The sequence below is a fragment of the Centroberyx affinis genome, unplaced genomic scaffold, assembly GCF_046629955.1.
Source record: "Centroberyx affinis isolate AG114_WGS23_722 - 3 ecotype Tasmania unplaced genomic scaffold, CSIRO-AGI_Caff_v1 ptg000501l_1, whole genome shotgun sequence".
NCBI classification, from domain to species: Eukaryota; Metazoa; Chordata; class Actinopteri; order Beryciformes; family Berycidae; genus Centroberyx; species Centroberyx affinis.
Window position 1 is genome coordinate 171974 of NW_027279154.1, and position 13239 is coordinate 185212.

At 44.2% G+C, this 13239-nt stretch overlaps 1 protein-coding gene across 3 annotated transcripts; it reads right to left on the bottom strand.

Moving 5' to 3' along the window:
• Window positions 1-127: 127 nt before the first annotated feature.
• Window positions 128-12326, bottom strand: LOC139642612 (equilibrative nucleobase transporter 1-like). 3 transcript variants are annotated; one of them, XM_071517534.1, is made up of 13 exons: window positions 12187-12326; window positions 11295-11659; window positions 10421-10550; window positions 8983-9029; window positions 8764-8840; window positions 8514-8606; window positions 8240-8379; window positions 7400-7566; window positions 6357-6500; window positions 5616-5723; window positions 5103-5289; window positions 897-1020; window positions 128-743 (listed from the first exon to the last, which is right to left on the bottom strand). In XM_071517534.1, exons 2-13 carry the CDS (start codon window positions 11482-11484, stop codon window positions 609-611), a joined length of 1542 nt encoding a protein of 513 aa, XP_071373635.1. In that variant the 5' UTR covers window positions 11485-11659; window positions 12187-12326; the 3' UTR covers window positions 128-608. The 3 variants fall into 3 exon arrangements, with proteins under 3 accessions (XP_071373635.1, XP_071373636.1, XP_071373637.1); XM_071517535.1 differs by lacking the exon at window positions 12187-12326 and adding an exon at window positions 11986-12104; XM_071517536.1 differs by lacking the exon at window positions 11295-11659 and having other exon boundaries at window positions 12187-12322.
• Window positions 12327-13239: the final 913 nt, after the last annotated feature.

Genomic DNA, 13239 nt, shown 5'->3' on the forward strand with positions numbered 1-13239 from the left:
GGATTGCTCCTCCTTCCCCTGAACCTGTTCAGGCTCAGTTTACCGTAATTACCAGTGTATTGCGCCAGTATGAGCAGCACACAATAAAGTTGCAGATCACAATCATACACAAAGCAGCTTAGTTTGTTAGAGGCTTTAATATAGTACTATAATATAGTTATGGCATTTATACTGTTCTTCACTCCCTCGATCTGGCCAGAATAGGCCGTGATTGTCCCTGAGAGTAGCATTTCTATCTATATCTGGTCCAGGAGCAGCAACATTCATGTTCATACTCTCCAGTTACTGTAGGATTATATGGATATGACAGTCTGACCTGGTATTTGTAGTTCAGTGTAACTTAAGCTCCAGAGAGAGTTGTAGCTACCAAAAGGTGAGCTATCCTTATAACGTCCATATTCACAGTAAGTTGTCGTCTTATCTTAACCTCGCACACTGCATGACAACCTTTCATCCTGTTAATATCATTCTGTCATTGATCCGTTGGCATTGATGGCCTTCTTGCCCATGGTGTCTTGTCCTCCCCTCTCTTACTTATCTTCTCCCTTCCCTTCCCCTTTTCTCTCTGACAACTATTCATTATTTTCCATTTATTACACTGGACAAATTCAATATATCGTCGTCCCTTGGTTATTCACTTCCTGTTTAGCCCTTCTCTGATTGGCCAGCTTCCTGCATTGGAGGTAGATGTGGATTGGGTGAATACAGGTGAGCAGAGACAGCAAGGTCATGCCGATATTTACCTGAAAGTGTGAAAGAAAGGGGAAAAATGGGTTAATATAACAACAGACAAACTAGACAATATGCTGTAGATGCAGAATTAGTTTAAATAATCCTCAGGTTTAAATGAGGTTTGCCACAGATTTTCACACAAGCACTGGTGTGTGGCCACATACATAGAGAGGATCACCGTGCAGCTGGTGCTGGACGAGGTGTAGTAATGGGAACTGGAGCAGCAGCGTCAGAGCTGATAAGGACATCACCAGTCCAGATATCTTCCCAAAGTGACACATTGGGAAGCTGGAGGAGAGGAAACGGGAGAGGGAGAGAGAGGAGAAAAGAGAAGAGGAGAAGGAAGGGTCAGGCATTGCTGGCACTCCCTATAGGCTGAATAGGCAAATGCCTAGGACCTCACACATTCTTTAACTAATTTTTTTATAAATAAATAAATAAATGTGTTGATCAGATAAGAAATGCTGCATGGGCTTCAAAGGCGTTGGAAATATGGGGAGTCCATATGTAGAGGTTACTGATCTGATACATTACATTAGTGACAATAAAACCAATCAAAAGCGCAGAGAGTCTGGTGTTGCTCTAGTCAACGGCTTGTTCTTGCTTGGAGAAACAATCGAGCCAATCAGCGCCTTTGCGAGCAGGGCTACAGTTTGAGCCGTTTGGCATTTTTTGGCGAAATTGGCATTTCCGCAGAATAATATTTGTTGAAATCACCCATTTAACCAACATATTGTCTTTGCAAAGATGATATTTTTTGTCAAAAACGACCAACATTCTCGGTGAAGTTAGTAAATACACCCAGCATCAGTGTTGACTGAAGTAACTTTGGGTTCTTTGATAACAGAGTGAGGTGTTTAACTATGGAAATCGCCTCGGCGTGACCAACTATGGAAGCTCCAATGACACCACGTCTGTCAGTGACAGACGTGGTGTCACTGGAGCGAACTGTGCTTGGGGCATGCCCCCTCATATTACCACAGCCGATCAGCCCCTCTCAAATCATTCTAGACCGGTTTCTTTCCGTGTCTATGCAAGGAGGGAAGTGATGGTGAAACACCTCACTCTGTTATCAAAGAATCGGGGATTACGTTAAGTAACCCGAAGTTCTTTTTCTAACTTCGTTCGGTGTTTCACTATGGGAGATATAGACCACTCCCGGATTGCATAAGCTTCCCGAAGCCATAAACAGTGTTGAGCCGGGTAGTGATTATTACACAGACCCTGGAGCGTTTGCCTCTAGCACTGCTTGTGCCAAGCTGCCTGTCTCTGTGGTTTGGCACCCCCCTGTTTCCCCCTCACTACTGCGGCTGCAGCAGCGAAGCCAGCCCTTGGTCCCTGAGGGGGGCGAGGGATGTGTTTCTGGGGTAGGCAGAGGTCAAAGGCTTCACCTTCTTGTTTCCTGAGGGTGCTGGTCTCCCTCATCTTTTCCAGAGCTGGAACGAAAAGACCTTTGGTGGGGTTGTATGCCGCGTCCATCACCTCTGCCTTCTGTCCATCACTCAGGCCTGAGAGGTTCAGCCACAGGGCCCTCTCACCTGAGACTGCAAGTCCCATCACTCGACTGCAGCCTTGCACTGCGCCGCGTGAGGAGCGCAGGATGAGGTCGTTCACCACACAGATCTCGTCCCAGAGGGCCGGGTTAGGTGACCCTGTGTCCAGCTGTCGGCCCATCTCTTGTAGGATTTCCGCCTGGTACGCAGATAGCAGTGTCATTGCGTTTGGAGAGCACACTGACTGTGCTGCGTATTTGTACATCCTCTGGAAAACAGAGGCGGTGAGGCACTCCGTTTTGCTAGGCAGAGAAATGTTGGAGGAGGCTGAGAGAGAGTGGCAGTTAGGGTGGCGTTGATAAGCCACTGAAGGCTCCACCACTGGGGGTTCGGCCAGCCCCAGTTCCCCCATCCCGTGGATCTCCAGCTTAGAGTAGCCCTTGGTAGGAAGCTTACTCCTAAATGGACTGGACCAGTACCGGTTCATTTCCTTCATACAAGCGGGCACTGCTGGTAGGAGTTGTTTTGATGGCGGTTGGGCTGGTGGGAGCCTCTTACCGTCATACAGGTCTCTCTCCACCCCCTCGGCATCCTGGGCTGCTGGCCATTGTATCCCCAATTTGGATGCGACCCGTTTGCAGACCTTGTATAAGTTGCTGTCCACTGGGGGAACAGCGTCGGATGCGCTGGGGGGTCTGGACTGTTGAATAGGGAAGATGGAGTCGTCCTCCACTTCCTCCATCGCGTCCATGTCGAGGAGGTCAGAGTTAGCATCGCCCTCTGCATCCTCACAGCCCGGTTCCACTTCGAGGAGCTCCTCGAAAAGTGGAGGCATGTCCGGGGACTCAGCGTCCATCACCTCCGCCCAGGACGGTGCAGCTCGCGGCTGATGGGTGCTGGCTGAGGCTTTTGGGGTGGCTCCTGACAGTCATGGGTCCTGATTATTGGCCACCGCCACTCTCAGCCTTCTTTCCAGGATCTTTTCTGGCATTGACGCGCAGTGGGAACATGACTGGGGGTCAGCCAGCGATGCTTGAGCGTGTTTAGTGCCCATGCAATTTATGCACATGGGATGAGGGTCCCTGCCCGAGATAGACGCCCCGCACGATGCGGGGCACAGGCGGGATGCAGCCTCTTTAGCCTTCGGTTCTGACCCTTTGGTGGGGGTAGTGGCCGAAGACATGGTGCCTGGAAGGAAGAAAATTGTATGAATATTTAGCTGAACTAGGCGCACTGCAACGCGTTAGCCTGTTGATCAGTAGCGCTAGCACACAGGGTTTAGCCCGAGCTAAGTGCTAACTGTAAGAGTTTGCTCACCGTGACACGTTAGCTAAACCCCGGGTACTCGGCTCAGCTAACAAACTAATGATAACTGAACCCTGGTAGGCTCGCCGTAACGTGTTAGCCGGAGGGTATAATGTTACATAGTCACCGGCCACACTGGTAAACAAATACAGGGTAGCCGGAGGAACAGCTCGCCTTGATGCGGACACTGCCCTGAAAAATCCTGTGTAACAATAAGAACACTTCTTGCGAAGGACTTCGCAATAAGGGTCGTCTGTGAACTGATGAGCTGAGGGAGCTTTGTATAGTTTCTTCACGGGAAGAAAGCGAGAATGATTTGAGAGGGGCTGGTCGACTGTGGTAATATGAGGGGGCGTGCCCCAAGCACAGTTCGACCTGTCACTGACAGACGTGGTGTCATTGGAGCTTCCGTAGTTGGTCACGCCGAGGCGATTCCCATGGTGAAACACCGAACGAAGTTAGAAAAAGAACGTCAGTCAGTAGTGATTAGGGGAAAATCAACCTCCCACACAGAAAATGGCTAACTAGAAGCCAATCTCAGGTTGAATTATAGAGTGGGAACGAAATGGCCATTCAGTCTGAATATCAGGCTAGTTCTGGGATGTTTCTCACTGAAGGTGACATCTGGTAGTCTTTATAATTTGGTGACGTCCTATAAATTAATACATTTGTGAACCTCCTCAGCTAGTCTTTCTTCGATCTGTTGTCTACACTATCGGCAGACATCAACCGGATACAGGTAGGAGGAAATCTGAAGCTGGCCAATCACAGTTCTTGCAGCCTTGCGACGGCCTATGCGCAGTTCCGTTTTTGGACAGGTGCACGTAAGCTATGACGGCACCGCAAAGACCTACGGCATAGCTACGCCGACACAGAAGTATAAATTGGCCTTTAAGTCTATTATCTGGGATAGATTTAAAGGCATACTAAGTAGGATTTTGCTGGTTGTGGCTTGTAAACACAACTTTCAAAGTTGATCCTTTCTCCCTGCGGTTGCGAGAACTGCCAGAACAGAAAGTACAGCGAGGCAAAACACCAACCAGACAAGGTACATTCCAAAAAGTTGGCCTGCTTTCTGTTGGACAGGTAGGTGCTGTTAGCTTAGCTATATCAGTTTTTCTACTACAAAGAAGCTACGCTAACAATAGCTGCCAGCTCATGACACACACTAGCTCTGACTAGAACTCCAGTTATTGTTACTGTTACTCAAACTCTGTATTAGAGTTTGCTACAGTAGCCAGCGTAGCTTTTAGACATAAAATGATTCAGCAGTGGTTTTGGCTGCAGGCGGACAACCCACTGCCAAACGGCTGATGCCCAGAAACATCCCGAACATTCAGAAACAAGAAAATCCAGGCAGAAGGCAGACTCTCTGCCGACACAGACACTGTCACAGACTACCAATGGGCCATAATTAATGATTGAGGAGGATCACTTTTGGATTTGTTTATTTATTTGTTTATGCTATTTCAAGGGGGGAAATCCTGCTCAGTATGCCTTTTAATTAATCGTGGTGGATTAGGAAATAGAAATACATTCACATTCACAAACACAAACACACTGTGAACGTACGCAATGCTGATAAATGCCTGGTGTCCTCCGTAGAAGAAGGAGCTGCTGACAACCTGCAGGATGAAGGTGAGGTACTGCAGAGGGAGGACAGGAGAGGAGAAACACACACAGAAGAGAAAACACTGGAAGGAGGTCAGGAAGATGGCGAGAGAGGAGGCACACAGGTCTGCTTCCCGTCTGGTCTCTCCTGAGGAAGAGAGACAGATCATGATGATAGCAATGCAAACATGATAACAGAATAGTGACGTCCTTCTAGGTGCTCACAGTGGCATGGAAACTATTTTAATTGTATTTCTAGTCGCCCCTCAAATGGTTTTTAGGATAGACATATCAGTCAGTTTCCTTTGGAGTGTTAACATATTCCAGAAAATTACCCTTGTCTAAAACGCAGTAGGGCTATTCAAGGATTTTATTTGAGGTTTGTTTGATTTATGCGTGTTCATAAGGTGGCATGGCCCTACCATTTACCAGTCAAATGACAGCTGTTAGTCTAGAAAGGTTTATGATGCTCACCTGGAGCCAGAGGCCTGCTCTTGTGTCTGTCCATGATGAGGCCGTTCAAGGGAGCGCACAGCACTCCACACAGCTGGACGAAGGCAAACGCATTGGTGTACTGACTCACTGGGAGGTAGGGAGGGAGGGAGGGAGGAAAGAAAGGAGAGAGGGAATGGAAGAGGGGTGGAAGAGGGTTGGAAGTTGTGAAGAGAGGGAGAGTTTAGTTTGGGGGCGGACGCAATGTGGCGAACATTAAAAACTCCCCAGGAAGATAAGGCAAAGAGAGTGGTTGAAAAGAGAGTGAAAGTGCTTAAACTGTCCTCAATGAAGTAAATTACACATATTACTACTCAGATGCAGTAGCTTATGATGATGAAGCATATAGCCCCCCTTGTCCTAAAGTGGCTGTGTTCAAAAATATTCAAAAGATCCAAAGAGTGACATTTGCAGTAGCCATGCTAAGTCGAATTATGAGTTATGTTTTTCAAAAGAAAGATATCAAAGCACTTACACTTGCAGATAAAACAGCCTTATTGACACATTGCTGCCTACACAGCGTCCTCCTGATGAAATTCCACCATGATGAACTGCAATGCGTCGGCTATTTGCCTTGCATTTTATCTGCAAGTAAAAATGACTTGGTGTCCTTGTGGATTGTGGAAAATCAATGCTTAATCCGGATAGCCAACAAGTACTCATTAGGCGTAACACCCAGAGAAATGCTCCTCCTCCTTGAGCATTAATTGTGTTATACGTTACCCAGGACTTGGTCACTATTGCTCAGCCGGTTGAGCATGGGGTTGACGGTGGCGAGAAAGATGCAGTGACAGAATTGGATGACGATCACCCACAGCAGGTGAAACATGAAGAGCCAGGACAACACACAGCTCCGGAAACTGGCCACTGGATGGAAGGAGGGGTGGAGAGTAGAAAAGAGGAAAATGTTGTTAAAGGAAGAATCCACCTGCAGATACTTTTACACTGATAGATATCAATTTGTGATGTTCAATGCATTCCAGGACTTAGGCTATTTTGGGATGATATGTAGTAATTAAGATTTTTGGTGTGCCTCAACCCGCCTCGTCTACTTGAGGTAGTTATTTCCTACATTTCCACGAATGACTTTCAACACCTCACAGAGAACGAGGCTCTCTCTGTTGTATATGTGGAGAGAATGATAGCAATACTGTACTTTGTTGTTCCAGTCAAGAAAAAGAGAGTGATTACCAAAAATTACAAAAAAAGCAGACGAAGGTGGCCTTGTACTTTAAATGCTACCAATGACAGATCCGCAAAAGATGTAAGCTGTGGCTGCATTGCATTCTGGTCTATTGAGGCTTTTGCCAGCGGAGAATCTCTGCCTCTTCAACAATGGATTTCTCCTTGTATGATTGTTGGTACAAAATGGTGAGTCTAGAAAAAAGCCCTTGCTCTTTTTATTCTGAAAAACGTTCTGCTATCAAACTCCAGTGTAGCAGCACTGAAAATATCTTGACATGACATCATGTTGTCTAAGTTTGGCAAGTTATTCCTTTATTGCCTTTCTCTCCTGACTCATATTCCATTGGTTTAGACTTTTGAATGACCCCTCTTGCCCCAACATCCAGTTTAAACAGGAAATGCATAAAATCAAGGAAGTAAAGATGCTATTTCATGGGGTCTATAATGTTTTTTATGGTGGATTTTCCCTTTAAGCAAAGATATGTAGGTAATTACCATTTTGAAATTCAAAATATTTAGTACATTGCTAGTAGACATTTGGAGAGGGAGGGCTCACATGCAGGTGCAAACATGTACACTACCTTCCTCTTGCTGGAGCTTGTCCAGCAGTTTATCCTGCAACGGCAAGGCAGAACCTTCAGCCACTGCTTTCTCATTCATTTCATACTTCTCTGTGTCTTCCTCCTTTATTTCTCTCCTTTCTCTCTCCTCCTCTGCCCTTCCTCTCCCTTGGCCGGGGCAGTTTACCCTGTCAAGCAGAGCTGATGAGTCAGAGACACATTTCAACTGCTATGGGAACAAGCCAGCAGGGTCCCACTGTCACTCTGGTGATGGGGATAGTGGACAATGAAATATCCAGTGGTGGAAAGAGTACTACAGTGTTCTACTCAAGTAGAAGTACTGTTACTTTGCTGATATTTTACTTAAGTAGAAGTAAAACTACCAGTGTAAAAATCTACTTAAGTAAAAGTAAAAAGTAGCTTATTTAAAATGTTCTCAGAGTAAATGTTTTTAGAAAAGAGAACATTGTTAGATGTGATCCTTCTCATACAATTCTAAAAGGCAGAAAGGACAGAGTTCAAACTAGATTATTTTAATTGAAAAAAAAAAAAAAATAGAAATGACGCAATAAAGTGAAATACAGTAAAGCCAGATTACTCTTCTCACTGTGAATAGCTCCACAATTGTCCAATTTACGTTGGTCCAGTTTCTGTTGCTGATGGGGAGCCTAAAATCTGTACTCTGCAATGGATGTGATTTAAGACAAAACATACTTAAGTAAAAAAAACTTTAAAAAGTACTCAAAAAAGTACAAGTACACAAAAAAGGTACTCAGTTACAATAACAGGAGTAAATGTAATTTGTTACTTCCAACCTTGGAAATATAGTGGTGCATTATGGGTAGTGTAGTTTGTTCTGACCCGTAAGTGTACGATTCTGGCAACGGGTAGGGGATGTGTCCTCTGGGCATTAGGAAGAAGGTACGGAGGAGGTGGATGATGCTGCACAAGGTGAGGAAGAGAAAAGAGGAATGGAGAGAGACTCCTCTCTCGTGCAGCAACTAGAGACCGACAGGGGAAAAGGGGAAGAGGAACATGATTCATTTGTGGTGTGGGCTGAAGGCAGAACAGATCTTATTAGAAAATTAAACTGCACCACAGATTCTTTGGCAGCCACCCTTGATCCTTGTGTTACCTTGATGATGAGGAAGACAGCAGCGGAGGAGTCATAGGCCCCGTTGTAGATGGTGATGATGGTGGAGCGTTTGGCGTCAAACAGGTTCCCCACCTCAACACACAACAAGCAGCAAACTGAAAAGTGGCCTCATACTAGACTTCAGTTTCCTCCCATTTTTCTTATATATTTTACTCACACACATTTGTGCACACACACACACACACACACACACACACACACACACACACACACACACACACACACACACCTGAGCATTGGTGACGTAGAGGATCGAGCCAGAAGTAATCAGACATGACAAAGTGGGGTACAGCAACACTGACTGATCTGCGTGTGTGTTTATGTGTGAAAGAGAGAGAGACAGAGAGAGAGGGGGAGACAAGTCGAGATAACTGAGACAGAGATTACTTTTGTCCATGTACAGTAAATAAGGTCAACAACAACTACCTGAGAAACAAACAAAAAATACCTGCTCTTGACAACGTGAGGAATAATGTGCCACTGGTGTATAGAGATCTGCAGAAAGATAGATAAAAAAAAAATGTCAAAACAGGAGAGGTCACATTCCTCCTCCTCCTCCTTAGTTAACCTCAGACCTATAGCACCTGACTATTACCGTTTTCTCACTTGCTTTGTATGGGAGAGAATGTCAGGTCAGACTCTTATGAGAAGTATAACAAAATCTGGCAGTTAAATGGTTAAATCGATTTGTACTGCTCACTGTACTCTGGTGGAAGAAGACTGCAGGGATAACAGGCGACCAGTTATAACAGTTGATAATTTATTGAAATGAGTGACGCTTGGTGGGTCAAATGTAGGCCAAATTTACCCGAGCCTTAAGAATCAGAAAATGCCTCTTTCACTCTGTCCGACCCGCTGGTGGATCCATCATTACAAATGCACGTTGCACGGTGAAACTTTGTTCAAACCCACAGAACTTTATTGTAAATTCTAGTTGAGATCCCAAGGTTTCCAAAGATACCAAATACTGTATGTCATGCTGAATTACAGGGACATGTTTATAAAATCATGCACAAGACATCTAGATGTTTTCCCTTTGATGTAAATAAATAAATAGAATGACATCTTGAGTTTGAATATTTCACTCACTATAAACATGCTATAGCTTCAATGAAGCGTTGGAACGAGCAGATACAGTGAATGTGACATTGTCAGACAGTATGGAAACAAATTTTTTTCTAACTTTTAAAATACTTAAATTAAGGAGAAAGTTGTAAGAGGTTAAGTCAATTTCTACAAGTTATGTACAGTATGTTGAGATGAAACTTTAATGATGGGTGTAAATGTTTGCCCACAAGCAAGGCAACATGAAACTGCCAGAATTCACAGTGCAGCAGTGTAGTTTGACTCACTTCCTTCTCGTCTCTCGTCTCGTCTCTCTCCCGTACAAAAGGAGAGCCAGAGAATGACACATATCGCTACCTCAGACATGATGACTGCTCTCCTGTCTTCTAGAAGGTCATGAACCCCCTAATAATTCACGGAGACAGTCGTGGAGAGTGATGAGATTAACCAAATTATTGGACTGTTATTGGACCCTTGAGTCAGATTTTCAACAGTTTTGGTTGAATCTCGTATCATTGTTATGCTGACGATACTCAACTGTATTTATGTTAAACCCAATAATTTGGTTAATCTCATCACTCTCCATGACTGTCTGTGTGCTATTAAAGACTGGTATTTTAACTTTCTGATAAATTCAACACCATAATGGCCCTCTGGCACCTAACATCAAGGCCTCCTATAAAAATTTGGGTGTTGTTTTTGATCAGCATTTTGAGCAACATATTAAAGAGTAACTAAACCCCAAACCTTCTCAACCCAACCCTGCTAAGTCCAATACTGTAAGTAATAAAGTACAATTCCCCACATGCTGATTTACTCACATTGCTAGTAGCCTTGTTACTGTGGTTCCACAGTGGTCAAAGATGTATCCAATGGGGAAGCGGATAATGGTGTTGGAGATCGAGGCGACTGTCATGACCCAAGAGAATTGCTCATCCTGACCACTACAATCTGAAGGAGAGAAAGAGAGAGATGAAACAAGGAAAGAGGGAATCATGGAAATTAGTTAAAAGCGATGCTTGTGTATGGTTGGTGTGTGTCAGGGTATCTGCGGGTCCTTGAAAAGTCTGCAAAAGTATTAAAATGTTGTAAATACAGGTATTAGAGGTCATATTTTTTTCAGCATGTAATGACAGGTTTATCTTGAATTATATTTCACTTTGATGTAGCTATAAATTAGATAGCACTGACAACTAGTCGAATCAGAGTTGGAAAGTAAGACAAATCAATTAAAGGCAAATGTCATGAATTGTGTAATTTTCAATTTCAAAGATGTGAATGGGACCAGCAGTAGAGGAAGTTCTAGTTTTTTTTTTATGTTGTTTGGCATTACTTGCACTTCCAGTTTGTATTATGTTTGCCCCAAGACATGTCCATTCTTAATACAAATATATGAAACATGCTTTGTTTTTATCACATCTGCTTTATAAATGACAGTTGGACATCATGTCCCTAAACATTTATTTTCCTGTTTTGTCTTGATTTTCCTCTTTTGCTGCCCGTTTATGGTGTCGGGACTTTCGATAGCCATGTTCAATCAGAAATAAACTGATCTTGACATATTTTTGTTGCCTTACTTTGGTTGTTAAATTGGTCTTAATTTCAATTTCAGGTGGCAATAAAGACCTGCAGACACCCTGTGTTTGTCCATGTGTGTGTGTACAAGTGTATCCATGCATATCCATGTTCTTATACCTGTATACACAATGTGGTCTTTTCCCGTGGCATTTACACAGTGTTCAGCAAAATAGCCATCAGCTTGCAGCACAAACACCAGAGATGCCCAGCCAAACGCAATCCCCGTGAAAAACAAACTCTCCACCAATCCTGACAGCAGCGTCAGCCAGTGGCGCACCTTTGCTCTTTCCCCACGGCATTCAAGCATGGCTGTCAAGTGTTTCCTGCCTGTGTTTTTTTAAGGAGGTGGTGGGGGAGGTTAGTGGTTTTCCTGCTGGTCTCTGTGCGGGCTAGCTTGGGTGATGAAGTACTTTTTTTTTTTTACCAGCAACAGCAAAGGGTTGTGAAACTCTGGCAGGAATGACTGGAATCACTGAGATGACCTAGAAAGAGAGAGATATTACTGATGATCTTTGTGTTTACTCTAACATAAGTGTGCACAGCAGTACTGCAAAATTGCATTAGCTCAGAACATTCTATTCTTGACTTCTGGTAGTACATTATCATAGGGGCTCTCTCTCTCTCTCTCTCTCTCTCTCTCTCTCTCTCTCTCTCTCTTCTCTCTGTCTGTCAAACACTCACACACACACACACACACCAGTCGTGTTCGGTACTAGGCTTTACTTCTAGGGACACTGTATCACTCCAGCACTATGCTAAGTCTACATTAACCCACTCCTACAACTCAACAGGCAAATGCAGCACCTACCCGCCCAGTCTTGCAGCTTGCTGTTTGAGGTATGCTATGTTATTCTAATACTGAATAATCAACAGCTAATCCTATGGATCTGCTATATCTGCCATGTGTCCCATCCCATTCTCCTTTTTATGTCATACAATATAATAATACCACCACACCCAGTCTGCCTTTTTATATCTGCTCTCTTGCCCTGACCTAAAGTCTACTTACTGGTCCACCGTTTATTTGTGGCTGTCGAATCCCTCCTGATCATGGTGCAGTTATGTTCACCTCTTCTATTATTGACAGGGGCTTCAATCCCGTCACAGGTTTGTCTTGCTGTCTTGCTCCATTTGACATCAGTCACTAATCCAGAGTAGAGAGAGAGAGAGAGAGAGAGAGAGAGAGAGAAGGAGAAAGAAAATGGAAAGTGGAAGTTAGATCTGTGAAGTTCCCTCTGGGCCCGCCTCTGCCAGAGGCATGTATTCTGCTTTTCATATGCACATATGTGTGTGTGAGTGTGTGTGTGTGTGTGTGTGTGTGTGTGTGTGAGAGAGAGAGAGAGAGAGAGAGAGAGAGAGAGAGAGAGCAGAGCAGCTCAAGAGAACTCCAAGAGGTTGAATGGATGGATGGTTTCTATTTGGTCCCTTAAAGTTGGAGTTGTCCTGTTTTTATCAGTTATTCTGGACAGGATGTTGTTTTTTAAACCTCTTTGAGACCTTTAGACCAGCTGTCTATCTTTCCCAAGATCCTCTCCACCTCCTCTATCAGCCATAAAATGCCTGCCAAACTACTGTAGATCATGTGGTTAGACCCAAGACCAAGTCCACTGTAAATACAACAACACACAGTGTCACCAGGCTGATAAAAAAGCAAGCAAACTAACTAAATAAGTAACCAACTAACTAACAAAAGATAAGTAGACTCACAGCTAAAGAATAGGGAAACTGAAGTGCTGCATGGGTCTTATTTCAATCAGGAGAGACTAAGTGACAGATGAATGATGAAAATGTTTTAAATTTAAAAAGAAATTACTGAGTCTACAAATTACAGATAGGCTTGGGATTAGACTCCATCATGCAATTATCTTCGTGGGGTAATCCAGATCCTCATTTCTGGAGCTGGATCTCCCACTGAAGAGCCGGATGGACCCTAGAGTTGGACGTCCGTCTGAGGAGCCGAGGAAGGACCAGTTTACATTCAGCACGATGATTGGTTCACAGAATGTGTGGAGAGCTCTGATTGGATAAATGAGAATAGCAGAAGCAGCAGATGACAGCTGAC